The sequence below is a fragment of the Dermacentor variabilis genome, chromosome 1, assembly GCF_050947875.1.
Source record: "Dermacentor variabilis isolate Ectoservices chromosome 1, ASM5094787v1, whole genome shotgun sequence".
In the NCBI taxonomy this organism is placed as follows: domain Eukaryota; kingdom Metazoa; phylum Arthropoda; class Arachnida; order Ixodida; family Ixodidae; genus Dermacentor; species Dermacentor variabilis.
Window position 1 is genome coordinate 214607857 of NC_134568.1, and position 15167 is coordinate 214623023.

The 15167-nt window shown below is 41.7% G+C and overlaps 1 protein-coding gene across 2 annotated transcripts in view; it reads left to right on the forward strand.

The window, feature by feature from the left end:
* Positions 1 to 541: 541 nt before the first annotated feature.
* Positions 542 to 15167, forward strand: part of Maf1 (repressor of RNA polymerase III transcription Maf1) — a 35868-nt gene continuing 21242 nt past the window's right edge. Inside the window, exons 1-3 of one of the 2 annotated variants that reach the window (XM_075668540.1) lie at positions 546 to 1140; positions 2073 to 2222; positions 2313 to 2469. In XM_075668540.1, coding sequence (XP_075524655.1) covers positions 1058 to 1140; positions 2073 to 2222; positions 2313 to 2469 — 390 coding nt within the window. In that variant the 5' untranslated portion in view covers positions 546 to 1057. Of the gene's footprint in view, positions 1141 to 2072; positions 2470 to 15167 lie in introns of both variants that reach the window. The other variant, XM_075668530.1, reaches the window with a different exon arrangement.

The following is a 15167-nucleotide window of genomic DNA, read 5'->3' on the forward strand; positions in this document are numbered from 1 at the left end:
TTATATACTAAAATAACACTTTAATATAAATATGCAGTAATTTATTGGTAACTCTAAATCTATTCGGTAAAATATTAATGAGAAACGTATGATCAGGTTTTGCGAATGTGTTTCAGTTTTTGTTTCTCAAGGTCAAACGCTATGTTTACCTCATGGGTTACCTTCACTGTTGCCATGCGCCCTGGTTGTTTACATTAGAGTTTAAGCTCTATGGTTTAAGCGCATGCAAGAAGATTTGGCAGATATAGGCTAGTAAACTGTAGTCTGGGCCAGTCCAGGCATTGGTTCTCCATGGGTCTAGGCGATGAAAATGGGAACCGCAATCCGCGGTGGTTTCGCATTCGCAAGCCAATATTTCAAAATTTCAAAATCAAAACACTGATCAAAACACTGATAACCTACCCACAGTAACCTGTGAGAATAAGGACTCACTCCCATTCGAGATCTGTCTTGTTTAGCACAGTCCTAATGTAACCCATTAAAAGAAGAAGTAAAAAAAAGAAGACATTATTATTATTATTCTTTTTTTTTTTCACCGAACACCGGTGACGAGAGTAGTGGCATATTTTAGTTACGTTTGGATTGTATGAGCTGCGCGCTGCTGCGCTTGCCAAGTGAAAGCTTTGAACAACGGCTCATCGCTTTATTTCAGGATACTTCAGGTGCTGTTGTATCGTGGGGGTGAAGTTTATTTGCCTGCCGCGGTTGTCGGAGCTCGACCATTTGCCAGGAGCATTCGGTGACATAGTTTCAGAACGACAGCGCAGTTGACCCGAAACAAGACGCCATTGTTGTAATCCAGATGAAAACAGTGATCAGCTGTCGTCCAGAAGTAATGATCGCTGGCCTTAGGTCGAAATTTCAGAGTTTTGGCCTCACTACGAGTTCTGGAAGCTCGAAGAGCCTTAAGAAAAGTAAAAGAATAGAGGAGCACCCTCGAAGACTTGCGGAAAACTTTTTCGCCTAGGCTTATTTTCGTGTCGAACGCTCGAACTGTGACGCGATCACTTTTGTGTTCCTTTAATATTGCTTGCGCGCTTGTAGTCTCAGTGGGACAATGAAGCTTCTGGAGAGCAGCCGCTTCGAGGCCATCAACTCAGCGTTGTGCTTCGAGACTGGTGATTGCAAGATTGTTGGCAGGTACGTGCAGAGCGAAAGCTCGAGCTGGAACATCGCATAAAATAATGTGTACTGGAACGAGTGCTCACCTAAATGTCTGCCATGTACAGGGCACCCCGGTATTTTCGCCAAAATGCTGATTTAACGGCGATTGGTGATGTCAGAAAAAAAAGTTTGTCTCCTTTCCGAGCGATAGAAATAAGGGCGTCGTATTAAAGCGAGAATGTGTGCTACCTTGCATTGATGCTCTGAAATCGTGTGCAGTAAGCTGCGTAGGCGCCCACTTACGAACTCCTGGTTGTTCTTATTTCTGCAGGAACACTGCGTTACGGAGTACGGTAGCCGTGCTAGGACCATTTTTGCCAATGTTGCAGTTATGACGCCATTTCAGAATTGCCTACTCTTATTTTCATTGCAACAAATACTCTCATCCTGCATTTGATTGTGCAGCGCGTGCTTGACAAAATTGCGAGTTCAGGCAAAGTTGCGATTGCGTTAGCGCTTGAAAGAACGGTGATCTTCAACAAGAAGAGTAGTTGCCAATGCTTTCCTGCATTATTAATAGCATAATGTTATAGACGGAAAACAGTGAGCACATTTTCAAAGGCTTTGTCTGGTTATGAGAGTTGCTTGACGTTTTTTGTTTGCTGAATGGGAGCTGAACAGGAAGGTTTGGAACTGCAAATTGGCGTCACCACTAGTTTTCTCGATATGAAGACTTGCGCGCACGCTTTACGAGTGCATACTTCTTTTAGAGAGTTTATTTATATTGCAAGTGTGTGTGTGTGTGTGTGTGTGTGTGTGTGTGTGTGTATATATATATATATATATATATATATATATATATATATATATATATATATGTGGAGGTGCTCTGAAGCAGAACCTTGTGCATGTTTTCTACAGTGAACAATAGTCAGCACTGCATGTGAACTGTTATATTCTCTGCCCAGGATTGAGAGCTACTCCTGCAAGATGGTGGGAAGCGATAAGCGGTTGTTCAAGACCATGAATGCTGAAGCAGGTGGTGGCCCAAATGACTTGCAAGCACTATCGCCACCACAAAGTGTACTCGTCTCGCAGAGTCCAAGCAGACTTTACAGGCAAGTCACCCAACATCTATGTTGCTGCAACCTACATTGCTACTTAGTGTGCTGTCGGCACTCATATTTGTCACTCTTTCCTCTCTGCAGCCGGAGCCAAAGTGATGATGGAGAGTGCCACTTATGTGACACTATTAGTCGCAAGACTCTATTTCACTTGATTGGCACCCTGAATGCATCCTTCCATCCAGATTATGATTTCAGCCAGGCCAAGAGTGACGAATTCAGTCGGGAGCCCAGTCTGGATGTGAGAACCATTTTCATTGTTATGCAGTAGCCACCGTGATAGCTGAAGGGTCTTTCTGTATATATGCTAGAAAAGTTTGGAACATGTAATTTTGACCAAAGTCATTTAACCGCAATGATGAGGATGCTTCTCCTAGGGGTTGCGATACTATCATGTCACTGCTGGAAGATGCACAGACCTTGTTCTATTTTCTAGAGATCAGTGTTGTAATGGTTCTCCACTTTTTAAATAATTTTATGAGACCATCGACGGGCACGGCAGTCAGCACCATGTCATGGAGTACAGCTGTGTTCTGAGCGTTGTCCTGTCCGAGAATCATTTGCTATGTTCTTTCATTCAGCTCGGCATAGCTCCTGTGGCCTATCTGATTTCAACTTGAGTAGAAACATGCACACAATAGTTTTCATAAGTGACTGCAAGTGATAAATAAGCTCATAAGCAGCAGGGGCTATGTCGGGCTGAATAGCATAACCTAGCACTCAAAAGGACGCTGCCTGTATGCACTGTACGTCGCCATTTTCACATGTGCATTTTGCGACACAGCTCCTATCATCTTGCCAGTTGGCGTTTTTGTGAGATTATAAAAAATTGTAGAATTGTTCATACTATTCAACATTCAAACTTATCCAAAATTTGTATTGTCTCATTTAAGTGTTGTGATCACTGAAATAAGAGAATTGCCCTTCAGTTTAAATTTGTATGAGTTGAATATTGACCATAAACTCAAGTATCGCATATTATACTGGTGTCACATGGCGCACTTTAGATCGTGATCAAGCTTGATCTGGATCGAAGCTCTCAACTGTGATTCGCTCCCTCGTGCAGCTTGCAAAAAGGAGCCTATCATGACCGAGAAATTAGATCCGGATCGGGCTTGATCTCAACCAAAAATGCACTGTGTGACACCGATATTACATCAAGGCCCCATCACTGGAGCACCTAAATCTGTTTGTTTTAAACAGCCTGAATGTTGTGTGTTCGCCACACAACTGCTATAATGCACTGTTTTGTACAAAGAGTGTATCAGTCAGTACATGTATTTGTGGCATATTACAACATTGAAGTAATGTGGAGTACTTTTAACTGCAAATAAGTATAGTTTTATTGGTCTCGAGATGTGTACTGCGATTATAGACCAATTATATGCACATTGTGAATGTCAGAAAGTTGTTTTCGCGACGAAAACAAAAGAAAAACAGGAAAAGCTCTGATAAACAAGCATGCGCAATTACAATGTCTTATCATGGTTAGTGAATCACTATTTACACAGTTATTTGTTTGATGTTATTTCTTGAACTTGGACAGAATAAACAGGCATTTCGCCCTCACACTTGTGGTGAAGCTTTCCCAAAACCATCCAGCATTTTTTCTTTTAACAGTCAGCAGTGCAAGTAAAGCTCAAACTTTTTTCCATTATACGGATTAGAACTGTTATTGCAGTGCTCTGTCATGAACAAAAACAAAATGTTAATGAGACGATTCAAGCATATAGGATGATCATTGAAAGGTGAAACTAGAAGTGGAGTACACTGGCATTTAGCCTGACACATCTGTAATCTAGGTGTTTGACTTGTTCATTTGAATGGCCACTGCATATCATTTGTCTACTGTGGTACATAACTAAGAGTCGATTTAGAGCATTTGAATAGCAGAGTTGTGGTCACAAACGCAGTGCAGCTGTGTGCTTCATAATCAAATCGTGGTTTTGAGACGTAAAACTCCAGAATTTTTATCCAGAATACATTGATTCAAACCTTGATTGGAATAATTTTTTTTCTTTACCTTCTATGGGGGGGTGTAGCAAGCTTTCTTAGGTGGTGGTGCAAATTGCAAATTTAAATGTAGTTACTATCCTCCTTATGGAGCATGAATTTTCAAGTAGTCGTATTTATGTGATAATTTTGAAAATAAAATTAACACATTTGCATGCTACTTAGTCAAAATGTCAGCTTCTATAATCTGTGCAGGAGTTCGTTTATTTAAGCCAGTTAGCTACAGGACACCCCTATCATGAGAAGGAAGTCTGTGGAAAACAAAAAGATGGTTGGAGCGCATTCCACAGGCTCTACCGAGTGGTGATCGGCAGCTTGCCACTACCCTAGAAAAATGCAGAATCATTGCTTCTGCTAGTACTAACATATAGAGCAGAAACATGGAGGTTAACAAAGAAGCTTGAGAAGAAGTAATGTACCGTGCAGTGAGAAATGTTATGAAAACTGATAGGTAAAAAGTCAAGAGACAAGAAGACAGCAGCATGGATTAAAGAGCAAATGAAGGTAGCCAATATTCTTGTTGAGATTAAGTAAGAGGAGGAAACGGTGTTCGGGAGGCTATGTAATGCTTAAGTTAGGTAAATAGAAGTCTGTTCAAATTACAGTACGGGTGCCAAAGAAAGGCAAGTGTAGTCAAGGATGGGAGAGAACTAGGTGGTGTGATGAAATTAGGAAATTTGCAGGTATACGGCAGTGTCTGCTGGCACAAGACAGGGGTAATTGGAAATCGCTGGTAAAGGCTTTCTTCTTGCAGTGGACATGAAATAGCCTGATGATGATAGTCAAGACAAGCCAAAGCAGTTGATGTACAGCTTGGTCTATCTGTGCTATGTTGCTGCATATACAGGGTATTTCAGCAAACACTTTCAAAAATCTTTAAAAGTTGCCTGTGGCAGATATCGCAATTCTAGTTCATGAGCTGGTCTACTCGAAATGGTGGACAATACTTGCACAAAAAATTGAGATGCAAAATCGACAAATTAATAATAATTCACTAATTAAGTTTTAACTAATTACATTATGACCCATGTTGCAATTTACAAATTCCAGCAGTGAAGTTCGCAAGCCGGATCCACTTGGAAAGAATTTTCAAGGTGACACCAGTTTCGAGATATAAATTCCCAAACTTTGCAAAGAAATGCATTGGTGTTCCAGTTAATTTGTTAACAAAAGGTCGTTTCATGCACTGAAGCACACAAGTAACTGGAACACCAATGCATTTCTCCGCAAAGTTCGGGAATTAATATCTCGAAGCTGGTGTCGTCCTGAGAATTAGTTTCATCAAGTGGATCTGCCTTGCAAAGTCCACTGCTAGAATTTGTAAATTGCAGTATGGGTCATAATGTAATTAGCTAAAAGTTGATTAGTTCATTATTGTTAATTAGTCTATATTGCATATAAATTTTTTGTGCAAGTAGTGTCCGTCGCTTCGAGTAAACTGGCTCATAAACTAAGATTTAGCTATCTGCCGCAGGCAACTTATTAAAAATTTTGAACGTGTTCGGTGGAACACCCTGTATATTGAGCACCTATTTTTTTCTTGTTTTGGCAGACATGTTCTGGTGCGCAAAGGAAAATGTGGGTATTTTTGTCTGACCAAGCATAGTCACCTTTTCCTTTGTTTCTTGTCTAACTTCCCGCCTATAACTTTTAGTGAGTTTTGTAAATTGTGGAAATGCAGCATCTCTGGATATGTTGGATGGTTTGTTCAAAATTGGGCAAAACAAGTTATTAGTGCTTTGTGTGGTTATAGCATTGTCCTCTGCCACATTTAGATTCAGGTTTTATTTATTTGTTACATACTGCCAGTCCAAATTGCAGGAGGGCAAAAAAATTACAGATAAAGTGTCAATATGCAGTTGGAGAGCTTATACAACATTATTTTGGGTTGAGGGAGCAAAACTCATGCACTACAAACATAATGATCACACACACAGCACGTAATGACCACATTCACGAACTGTACTAGTACATAAGTACACAAAATTTTAACTGTGGGTAGTAAGTGATTTTCAAGTAATGTTAAAAATTTACTCAAATCATTAGTTATACATTTGGGTAATCTATTCAATTCTCTAATTGCCTGTAGGAAGAAAGGATATTTTACACAGTTTGTGTTTAAACGGTATTCTTGTAAGGTCAGTGGATGTTTGTGGCGTGATTGTCTAGTTTTGCATTTAGATATAAATCTCGAGCTGTCGGTCTTAAGCTGCTTATGAAGGAGTTTGAACAGCATGTTTTGGCGTGGAAATTTAGTGCAATTAATGTTGAGAGTCCAGATCTTTCAATAAATTCTGAGGGTGAATTGAATAGACCATATTTGTTGCAGACAAACCTAACGGTTTTTCTGTGTACACCTTCCAGCTTGTTAACTAAATTGTTTGTGGCCGGGGACCAAACTACATTTGCGTATTCTAGTATAGGTCAAGTAAAGGTGCTGTAGGCTAAGAGCTTTGTTTTAGGTGGTGCAGATCAGAGTCACCTTTTAAGGAAGAATAATCTCTTTAAGGCAGACATTGCAACATAGTTTATGTGTACCTCCCATATAAAGTCGCTTGAAATCACTAATCCAACATATCGTATTTACTTGCATAATGATCACACTTATTTGTCGAAAAAATTGACGCAAATTCAGGGGTGCGATCATTAAGTGGGTTAAATTTCCCACAAAAAGAAACATTTTCTTTTTCCATCCCGCATTGGCTGCGGTATGACAAGCAGGCGGATGCCGCTGTCAGTGCGGGACACCAAAACAAAAATGGCGGCCGGCAGAGCAAGCCGAACGCACCGAACGCGATTATTTTTCTTCTCGTGAGTACATTACGCGTATTGAAAAAGTTTCTTCCGTATCAGTAATGAATAGTATTGTTAATATCGGCAAGTTTGCGACAATAACGTAGCCATGTCCACTTTGAAGGGACAGAAACAGAGATGGGCGCGCTTAGCTGCCAGTGACATAGAAACACATGGAGGGCATGTTGCGGAAACTGCGACATTTGTCTTCACTGTTATCCTAATACGGCACGTTTCCACTAAGGGTGGACGAATATCTTAGCTTCGTTACAAGCATTGGCATATGAATAGGGTACACTTCTAACGTATCAGTGTAAACGAGGCCACTATCGTTGCCGCTCGCGATTTGTTGCGTGCCCATGAGTGAAAACAAGAAGAATCAAAAGGCGCCCTTTATGTTGTTGTTGACCAAAACCATTATGAAGCCTACAAATAATAAAGCTGAGGCAAGTTTAGTTGTAGCTTTATTTTTTCATGGAAGTGCGGAAAGCGATGAAAGGAATGAAATGGGGCATCTGCTTAAGAATGTTGGGTGCATGCAGACCGCTTGGTATGTCTTCAAGAGTCGTTTGCGTAGCATTCGGCAGATGGTAAGCCCGATCATCATTAGCTAGACTTGGTGCACGACATATTGCTGCGACAAGTTCAGGGTGCGATCATTACACGGGAAAGTAAACAAAAAACAAATTTTGACGACAAAATTCAGGGGTGCGATCATTACGCGAGTGCGATCATTATGCGAGTAAATACGGTACTTATGTTGCTTGGCTATGGTTAGTTGCGTTTTAACAATGGTGTAAGAAAAATCTTATATGTTTTGTTTACGTGTTATTCTTGGCAAAGCTGATTTTCTTACATTCTGATACTGATATTAAAGCATTGTTGAGGACAGTATGATCTGAAGGACAGTTAATTTCTTTATAAATGATGCAATCATCGATGAAAAGCTTTATGTTAGTTCTGATGGATGAGGGTAGATCGTTCATAAAAATTCAGAATAATATAGGAGCCAGGACGCTGCCCTGCGGTACTCCTGATGTAACTTCTGTTACTTCGGATTTCTTCAGTCGGTGGAGTAGGCGCTAATCCAGTCTGTAATTGGTACTTTACATACTGTCTGTCACCTGTAATTTCTTTTATTAGTTTTTGATGTGATACCCAGTCAAAGGCTTTAGAAAAGTCAAGTGAGGTAAGGACAATCTGCTTTTGTCCGTCAAAGGCCAAAGAGGTATTGTGTATTAATTCGATTAATTGTGTAACTGTGCAGAGACCTTTACAAAACCCGTGTTGAGATAGTGACAAAATGCGTTCGTTTTCAAAGTAAGTAATGATATGTTTAAGAATTATATGCTCAAGTAATTTGGATATTGTGCTTATTAATGATATTGTGTGATAGTTAGTGACATCAGCTTCACTGCCCGACTTGTGAATTGGTATCACCTGTGCCATCTTGCACTCGCAAGGCAAGGTACATGAAGTTAATGACATGTTGGATTATATGCACATAATTGGCTACCCATTCGGCGTAGCGGGTGAGAAACTCATTCGGCATATTATCAGGCCCTGGTTTTTTAACGTTTATTTTTCACAAAAGATTAAAAATACCTGCTTCGTCGTAGTTTGTACTGCAAATCTCAACATGTGGTGGGGTGTGATTGTCTGCAGTGAAAATTGAGTTAAAGTAATTATTAAATAAGTTAACGCTGTCTCTGCTTTCTTTGGGGGACATTGTACTTCTGATGTTTTGGATTTAAGTAGTTCCAAAATTTTTGTGGTGCATCACTTAAAAAATTACGTAATCTGAAAGAAAAGTAGTGATTTTTGGCAGCGGTTATTCTAGATCTCATTGAACTGATAGGTTCCACAATGTTACTTTTAGTTTAAGCGTCGGCGTTTGTTTAGAAGATTTTCTGAGGCACTTTGCATTTTGGATGAATAATGTCGCTATTTATCCATAGATTAATTTTTTTTTCTTGTCTTTGGTTGGTACATAGTAAGAAATAGAATGTGCTACAACTTCTTCAAATTTCTGCCACAGTGATTCAATATCAGCATCAGAATGGTAAGCAAGCTGCTCAAACGAACTAAATTCGTGTGATAGGCGGTCAAGCATGCCAGTGTCATCTGCATTCTTGAAATCGAGGAAAGTTAAAACGGATTTGGAGGGCTTTATGCGATCACGCACCAGAACAGAACACAATACTATCTTGTGGTCTGATACGCTCTTTATTGACTCAGCGTTGGCTTTATCAGAGGGAAAATGGTCGCTTAGAAACACCAGGTCAAGTATATTTGAGGAACACTTCCTGCATATGGGTGGGCTGCTTAATAATTCGAGAGAGGTTAAATGTTAGCATCGTATGAAAAATTGTCAGAAGAGGGTGTCTGATTTTGCTTCGTGAGCCAGTCGATATCAGGGAGGTTAAAATTGCCACCCAGTATAATCCTACATGTAAGAACATGAAAGTGCAGACAAGGAATGCATAACATCTATGTTTGACAAGGGGCTCCAATAAATGCAGCCAACAACAACTAGACAGGAAGTAAAGTGCATTTTACAAAAAACAGCTTCCACCCCTTCAACGTTGGGAAGTGCCGTGAAAGCAAAACCTTTTCTGATTAGAATGGCTATGCCTCCCCCACGTGTAGTTCTATCTTTGCGTAAGATTTTGTAATTAGGCAGTGTTATCTCGAAGTCCCTAATGTCACTTGACAGCCATGTTTCGTTGAGCGCGACAAAGTCAGGCTCAATGCTGAGTAAAAATGATTCTAGCCAGGTTATCTTTTGATGATTTTGTCTGCAGTAGTAGGCTCACATCAATCTGAACCCAGTCATGCTGAATAATGTGTGAATGGTTTCTAGTTTCTAGACACAAACATGCACAGATACATACAGACAATAATAATTTACACAACACCTCTGCTGCAGTGACCAGGCTGAGTGACCCCAATGACTGCTTGACTCTCATTGGGGCCATTAAGCAGCGGCAATTGAGAGCACATTCAGTGGGCCCACATAGGTGCTCTTTTTTGCTTTCTTTTTTATAATGTTAATGTTTTAAGGGAGTACTGACACAAAAATTTTATATCTTGTTTTTTATGCTGCACTAAGTAGCTAATGACCCAGTAATCACGGCACGAGACATCATTGGCTTCAGAGAATGACAGGTAATTATTTGGAGCCTTGTTTGTAGCGACCATTCCAATCGTCCAAGGGACGATTGGAGCGACGAGAAACTTGCTCGCAGGACCTGCCCTGATGGCAGCACAAACTCATGACGTAGCGTTTTCTCGGTTGTTTACATTCCTTTCTTGATGTCGATGTCGCGAGATGCTGCGTCTTGCGGTTGGTTGCGCGCACATACTTTAAAATTGATTTTGAATATGTTCTAAGCAGTAGTCACCGTTGATATTTTGCAGATGTGTGTGGACCCACATAAATTGACCTCACACGCTAACTCGACTTCGAAATTTTGTGTCAGTAGTACTTTAAGAGAAGGGGGAAGCTTTGAAGCCTTCTTTAAAGCTTCCTTTACCAAATTTAGTGAAACTGCAGTCTAGTTCAGATTTTTGTGGTAATTTCAAATATGCAATCCTTTTTATAGTAGGCAAATTAGTTCCACAGCTAATTAAAGATAAGTGACTATTGTTGCCATGAACAATGGAGCAAAGACTAATGGCCAAAATATTGCTTTAGGACATAGCTATATACTAGGAAGTATGAGGTTCACAATGGTAGGAATACCTTTTTGGTGTGAGAAGCACTTCAAAGTTCTATGTTCAAAATGTGGCAAAAGCCCACTGTTAGAGGGAACACGTGAGCGCGTGGCTCATGCTCTGCGCAGCGCCATGTAGGGGAAGCGGCGAATACGAAGCGCATGCGCGAAACAATGCATGGACCACACATGCGGCACGTCATCTGCTACCAAACCACCCTTTCACTTTGCTTGCGTTTGGCTGCCCTCCCATGCAATCGCACATCAAGAGTCGCCGCTTCAAGGAGAAACATTTAGTGCTGTGCCATCCATGAGACATAGAAAGCACATTATGACACTTACTTCTACTGCAGTGGCGTAGAATGCGAACAAGCAGGGGCAGAGAATGGTATTTTTGGTCACGCCAAATAGCATCGCTGTGCTGTGTCTCACGCGAGCATTCCGCAGTCGGAAATACATTCACAACACCATCGGTAACTGCAAATTCTTCTGCATGTATTTTCTTATATACGTTAGGGTCACTCCTTCACTATCATTTTGAAATAAAAGAGTGTTACTTTTGAATGACTATATACATGTTCACGTTTCCTGATTCACCAACAGTAGCTTTATACGGCGTTTTGTATCTTCCAGCAACTCAACAGACTAAATGCATCGTAGACAGACAGCACTGAAACATACCGTGTGCAACGGTGCCGAAAACAAAAACTATGGTGTAACTTGTGCTCGTTTCGTTGAGTCAATCGCCATGCTCCCTTCGCGAAATGAATGTGTTCGATCTGTTGTGCGACAATGTCCAAACGTGAAGCTTTCTAGCTTTCTCCACAAAGGCAGCACTCCATGTTGCCTATAATGTCCTAAAATGCCGATCATTTCTAAGCCCTTAGCATCCAGGTGGCGGGCAAGCCAAGTGCAACTTTGCTCCTTAGATCACGTTCATCGCAACCGTGGCTCAAGACATGTGGCTGCTCAGCCCCACGCTGCGCCTCACACCGCGTGCAGGTGAAGCAATGGGGGGCAGCAGATGATGCGCGGTGTGCACTGCCCCTGTGCCGTTTCATGCATGCGCTTAGTTTTCGCCGCTTCCTGTACATGGCGCTGCACGGAGCATGAGCCACATGCTTGCGTGTTCCTTCTAACAGTAGACTGACCTGTACAGCCCCCCAATAAAATGAAAACCACAATGTGGAAATCTGCTTCTACCATTGTGTGCATTATGCATTTATCTAAGTGATGTAATAAATGCTATGATTCTAGCTGCCCTGGTGGCTGAGACATTGCTCCCAAAAATTGCAAAGAGCCAAAAATTTGTGTTTTGAAAAAATTCTAAAAAGAAACAAAGCTAATTTTTGATGGAATGCCGCTACAAAAATATCGGAAGTATATTTATATTGCTAGACCGTTAGTAGCCACCATGTGTATGTATATATTCAGTCAGCCTACAGCTACCCGAATAGCATCTTCAAAATATATTTTTTTAATGTATTCTTTGACCCGCACCCTTGCTGCAAAACTGACGGCATGCTCTGCAATCCGGGACTGATGTCAGCTTCTAGCAAACTATGCCACAAACATTATTTCATGGCATTTGCTTTTCTAAAGAGGGACGAGTGCACCGTCTTCGCTGATGTTGACATTATTATACGAGCATAGTCTCGAAGCAGGATCTAGAATGCATGACACAACACGCACCCGCCGCCAGCGTGTGCAAGGAGAGGCATGGGAATAGGTATCGGCACATCTTCTAGGGTCTCCAAAGTAAAACAACACCCGCGAATGGGCTTGACAACAAAGGGTAATGGTTTGCTTCGCTATCGCTTCATTACCGACGCAGTACAGGATTGCACGATGCGCTAACAACTATAGTATGGTTTGGTGCGATTTTATCACCGGCTCGTCTGAACCATGGCGATAACTGCCTCCTTGTTAGTATGGCATCTTGTACTTAGTTGTCTAATATGCTTTTCTGTGTCTTTGTCCTGCCTGTGCTACAACAAAGTAGAAGCAGAGGACAGTTGCTTTGCTTTCTGAAGACGTTTTAAGCGGGCGCCAACTCTCCACTTGCGATCATGGTCTGATTTATATGCTGTGATCTACTAAGAAATGGCAGGTCAACTGTTTTTTTTTAAGCAGGCCTAGCCAGACGAGCACTCGCCGGCAGTGTTGGTGTACCAGTTGTTATAGCAACAGTCAATGGACAGCACCTCAGCGTGCGGGCGTGCTGAGCCAATAGGAGGGTGACCTGTTGCAAACTCCGTCAGACCAGCTTGTTAGCACTTTTCCTATGCAGCCATAGTAGACGAGTAGGGCCAGAACGTAAAGGTGGAACTTTGAGCTTTTCAAATTTACCAAGATGGGCGGTGCTCAGGGTGTTCTTCGGGTGGGGTGCCTTGCCACTCGACTGGGAAGGCCTCCTTCCACTTCTCTTTTATTTCCATCACCCCTCCACTGTGTAGTGCTGCTGAGGTGTCCTCATAGTGAGAGACAGTTATAGCGCTGCACTTTTCTTTTTAATCTTGTTCCTTAAAAGTCGCATACTGCTACATTCAGTGGCGGGAAACACGAGAGAAGGCTCCGTGAACTCCTGTGTTTCTGCGCAATTTTGTGCTGCTTTCTTGCCATCTCTGCTGTCAAAATAATCGTTTTTTGGACACTTAAAGTGTGTTATCAGCTAAACAGCCTTCATGTTACGTTGATTAGGCATGCAGATGCCAAATCAAATGGTTTCCAAAAATCATGTTCATTCCTCGCGCAATTTTCGGCCTTCTAAGACCTCCATAGAGGCCTGTTTCAAGTTTGTTGACACAGATGAAAAAGAAAAAAAAAAAGAAACACTAAAAGTAGAGGCATGTGGTTGCAGAATGATTCAAGCTAATGGGGCAGACGGGCTGCCTGGGTGGTGTTGCAAAAACGCCACTAAACAGCGCCCCTACGAGTGCCCACCAGTTTCACTTTCGCTGCGTTATGAATTCTGGCAAATTTTGGACGGCAAGAACTTAAGGCCAGGTAGAGAGGAAAGAACAAGTACGTTTATGACGTGCAAGAGATTGAATGGATTCTTTCGGCATGCTGCACTTTCAAACTGCAGCGACTATCGTATGCTGAGATCCAGGGAATTTCTGTAAGGCATGTTCGTGTGATTAACAATAATGAATGCATGAACCACTTTCTCTTAATAGAGCCAAAATTATCAGGTGATCTGCAATAAACAATGTCGGGGATTAAAGGTCGAACTATGATGGCTGGCTGCATTCTATCGGGCAGCCTTGGGTCCCTCAGGTCTTGCCCATTGCAACGCAATAAATAAATTTCGCAAATACTTTTGTAGCATGCACAACAGTTATGTGTAATGTTTCGCATTTGTCTTTTATAATTGTTTCAGTGTGTGGCGGTAGTTTACAATTTTGCAAGCAGACAACATGTTTACAAAATGGCACGCAATTACCTCAAGCTTCGTTCTGTTGCCCTGTGGTCTCTGGTCTCGATGAGGTTTGCACTGGATGCTTTTTTCAAGACTTCTTTGGAGGCGAGTCAGGAGTAGCCACACAACAAGCAGCTGCCACGGCTGCATGTTGCTGGGCACAGTGTCATATGAAAATTGAAGCTTTCTCCATGAATGTTTACAGTGGCTGCGCTCTGCGATCCCACAGCGTGTCTGATGCTTCTGATGCTCGCATACATTTCAGCACCTGCTGGTGACAGAGTTCTTATTGTGTACTCATTTTACAATGTTGAACAGCACAGCGCTTCGGCCACTCCACTTTGTACGGCTTTGAGGGGAACCGTTAGAAACACATCGGAATTATGACCCTCTTGTTCATGACAATTCGCCACGCTACAATAACGGCAGTTATGACAAGTTGAGACCATGCGCTGCTCACTGTAGTCGCTGGATTTGCCTGCCTTTGGCGTGGTTTGCTGGAGGAAAAAGTGCTTGCTTTCCATGACCTATGTTACAGGCGGTAGCACACAAGGTCATGTGTACATTGCAAGCACTTTTTGAGTCCGAAAAACTGTGCAGAAAACAACAGACAAGCGAGACTCGCATTACTCTGTGGAGTGTTGTTGTATCTGTACTACTTAGCCAACTTCTTTCGCCACCAGGTTGTACCACACAGCATTCAAAACTACAGGCTTTCAGCACTATAGTGCATGTATCCACCCAGAGCACAGCAAAATGTTCTACTTACAAATTTATAAAGTTCTGTCATAAGATGTTTCATTGGACAGTAATTTTTTGCCTTTAAGAGGTCGTGAACCACTTTATCAAAGTGATGAAATGTATTTGAAGTTAAAATAGACTATTGCAGGAATACTTTGCCGCAAGAAGTACTTCAGTGCATTCAGCAGAAGCCGAGTGATTGGCAATCAAACGTCCACTACACAGTGCTTCTACTCCTTCTTCAATGAATTGCAC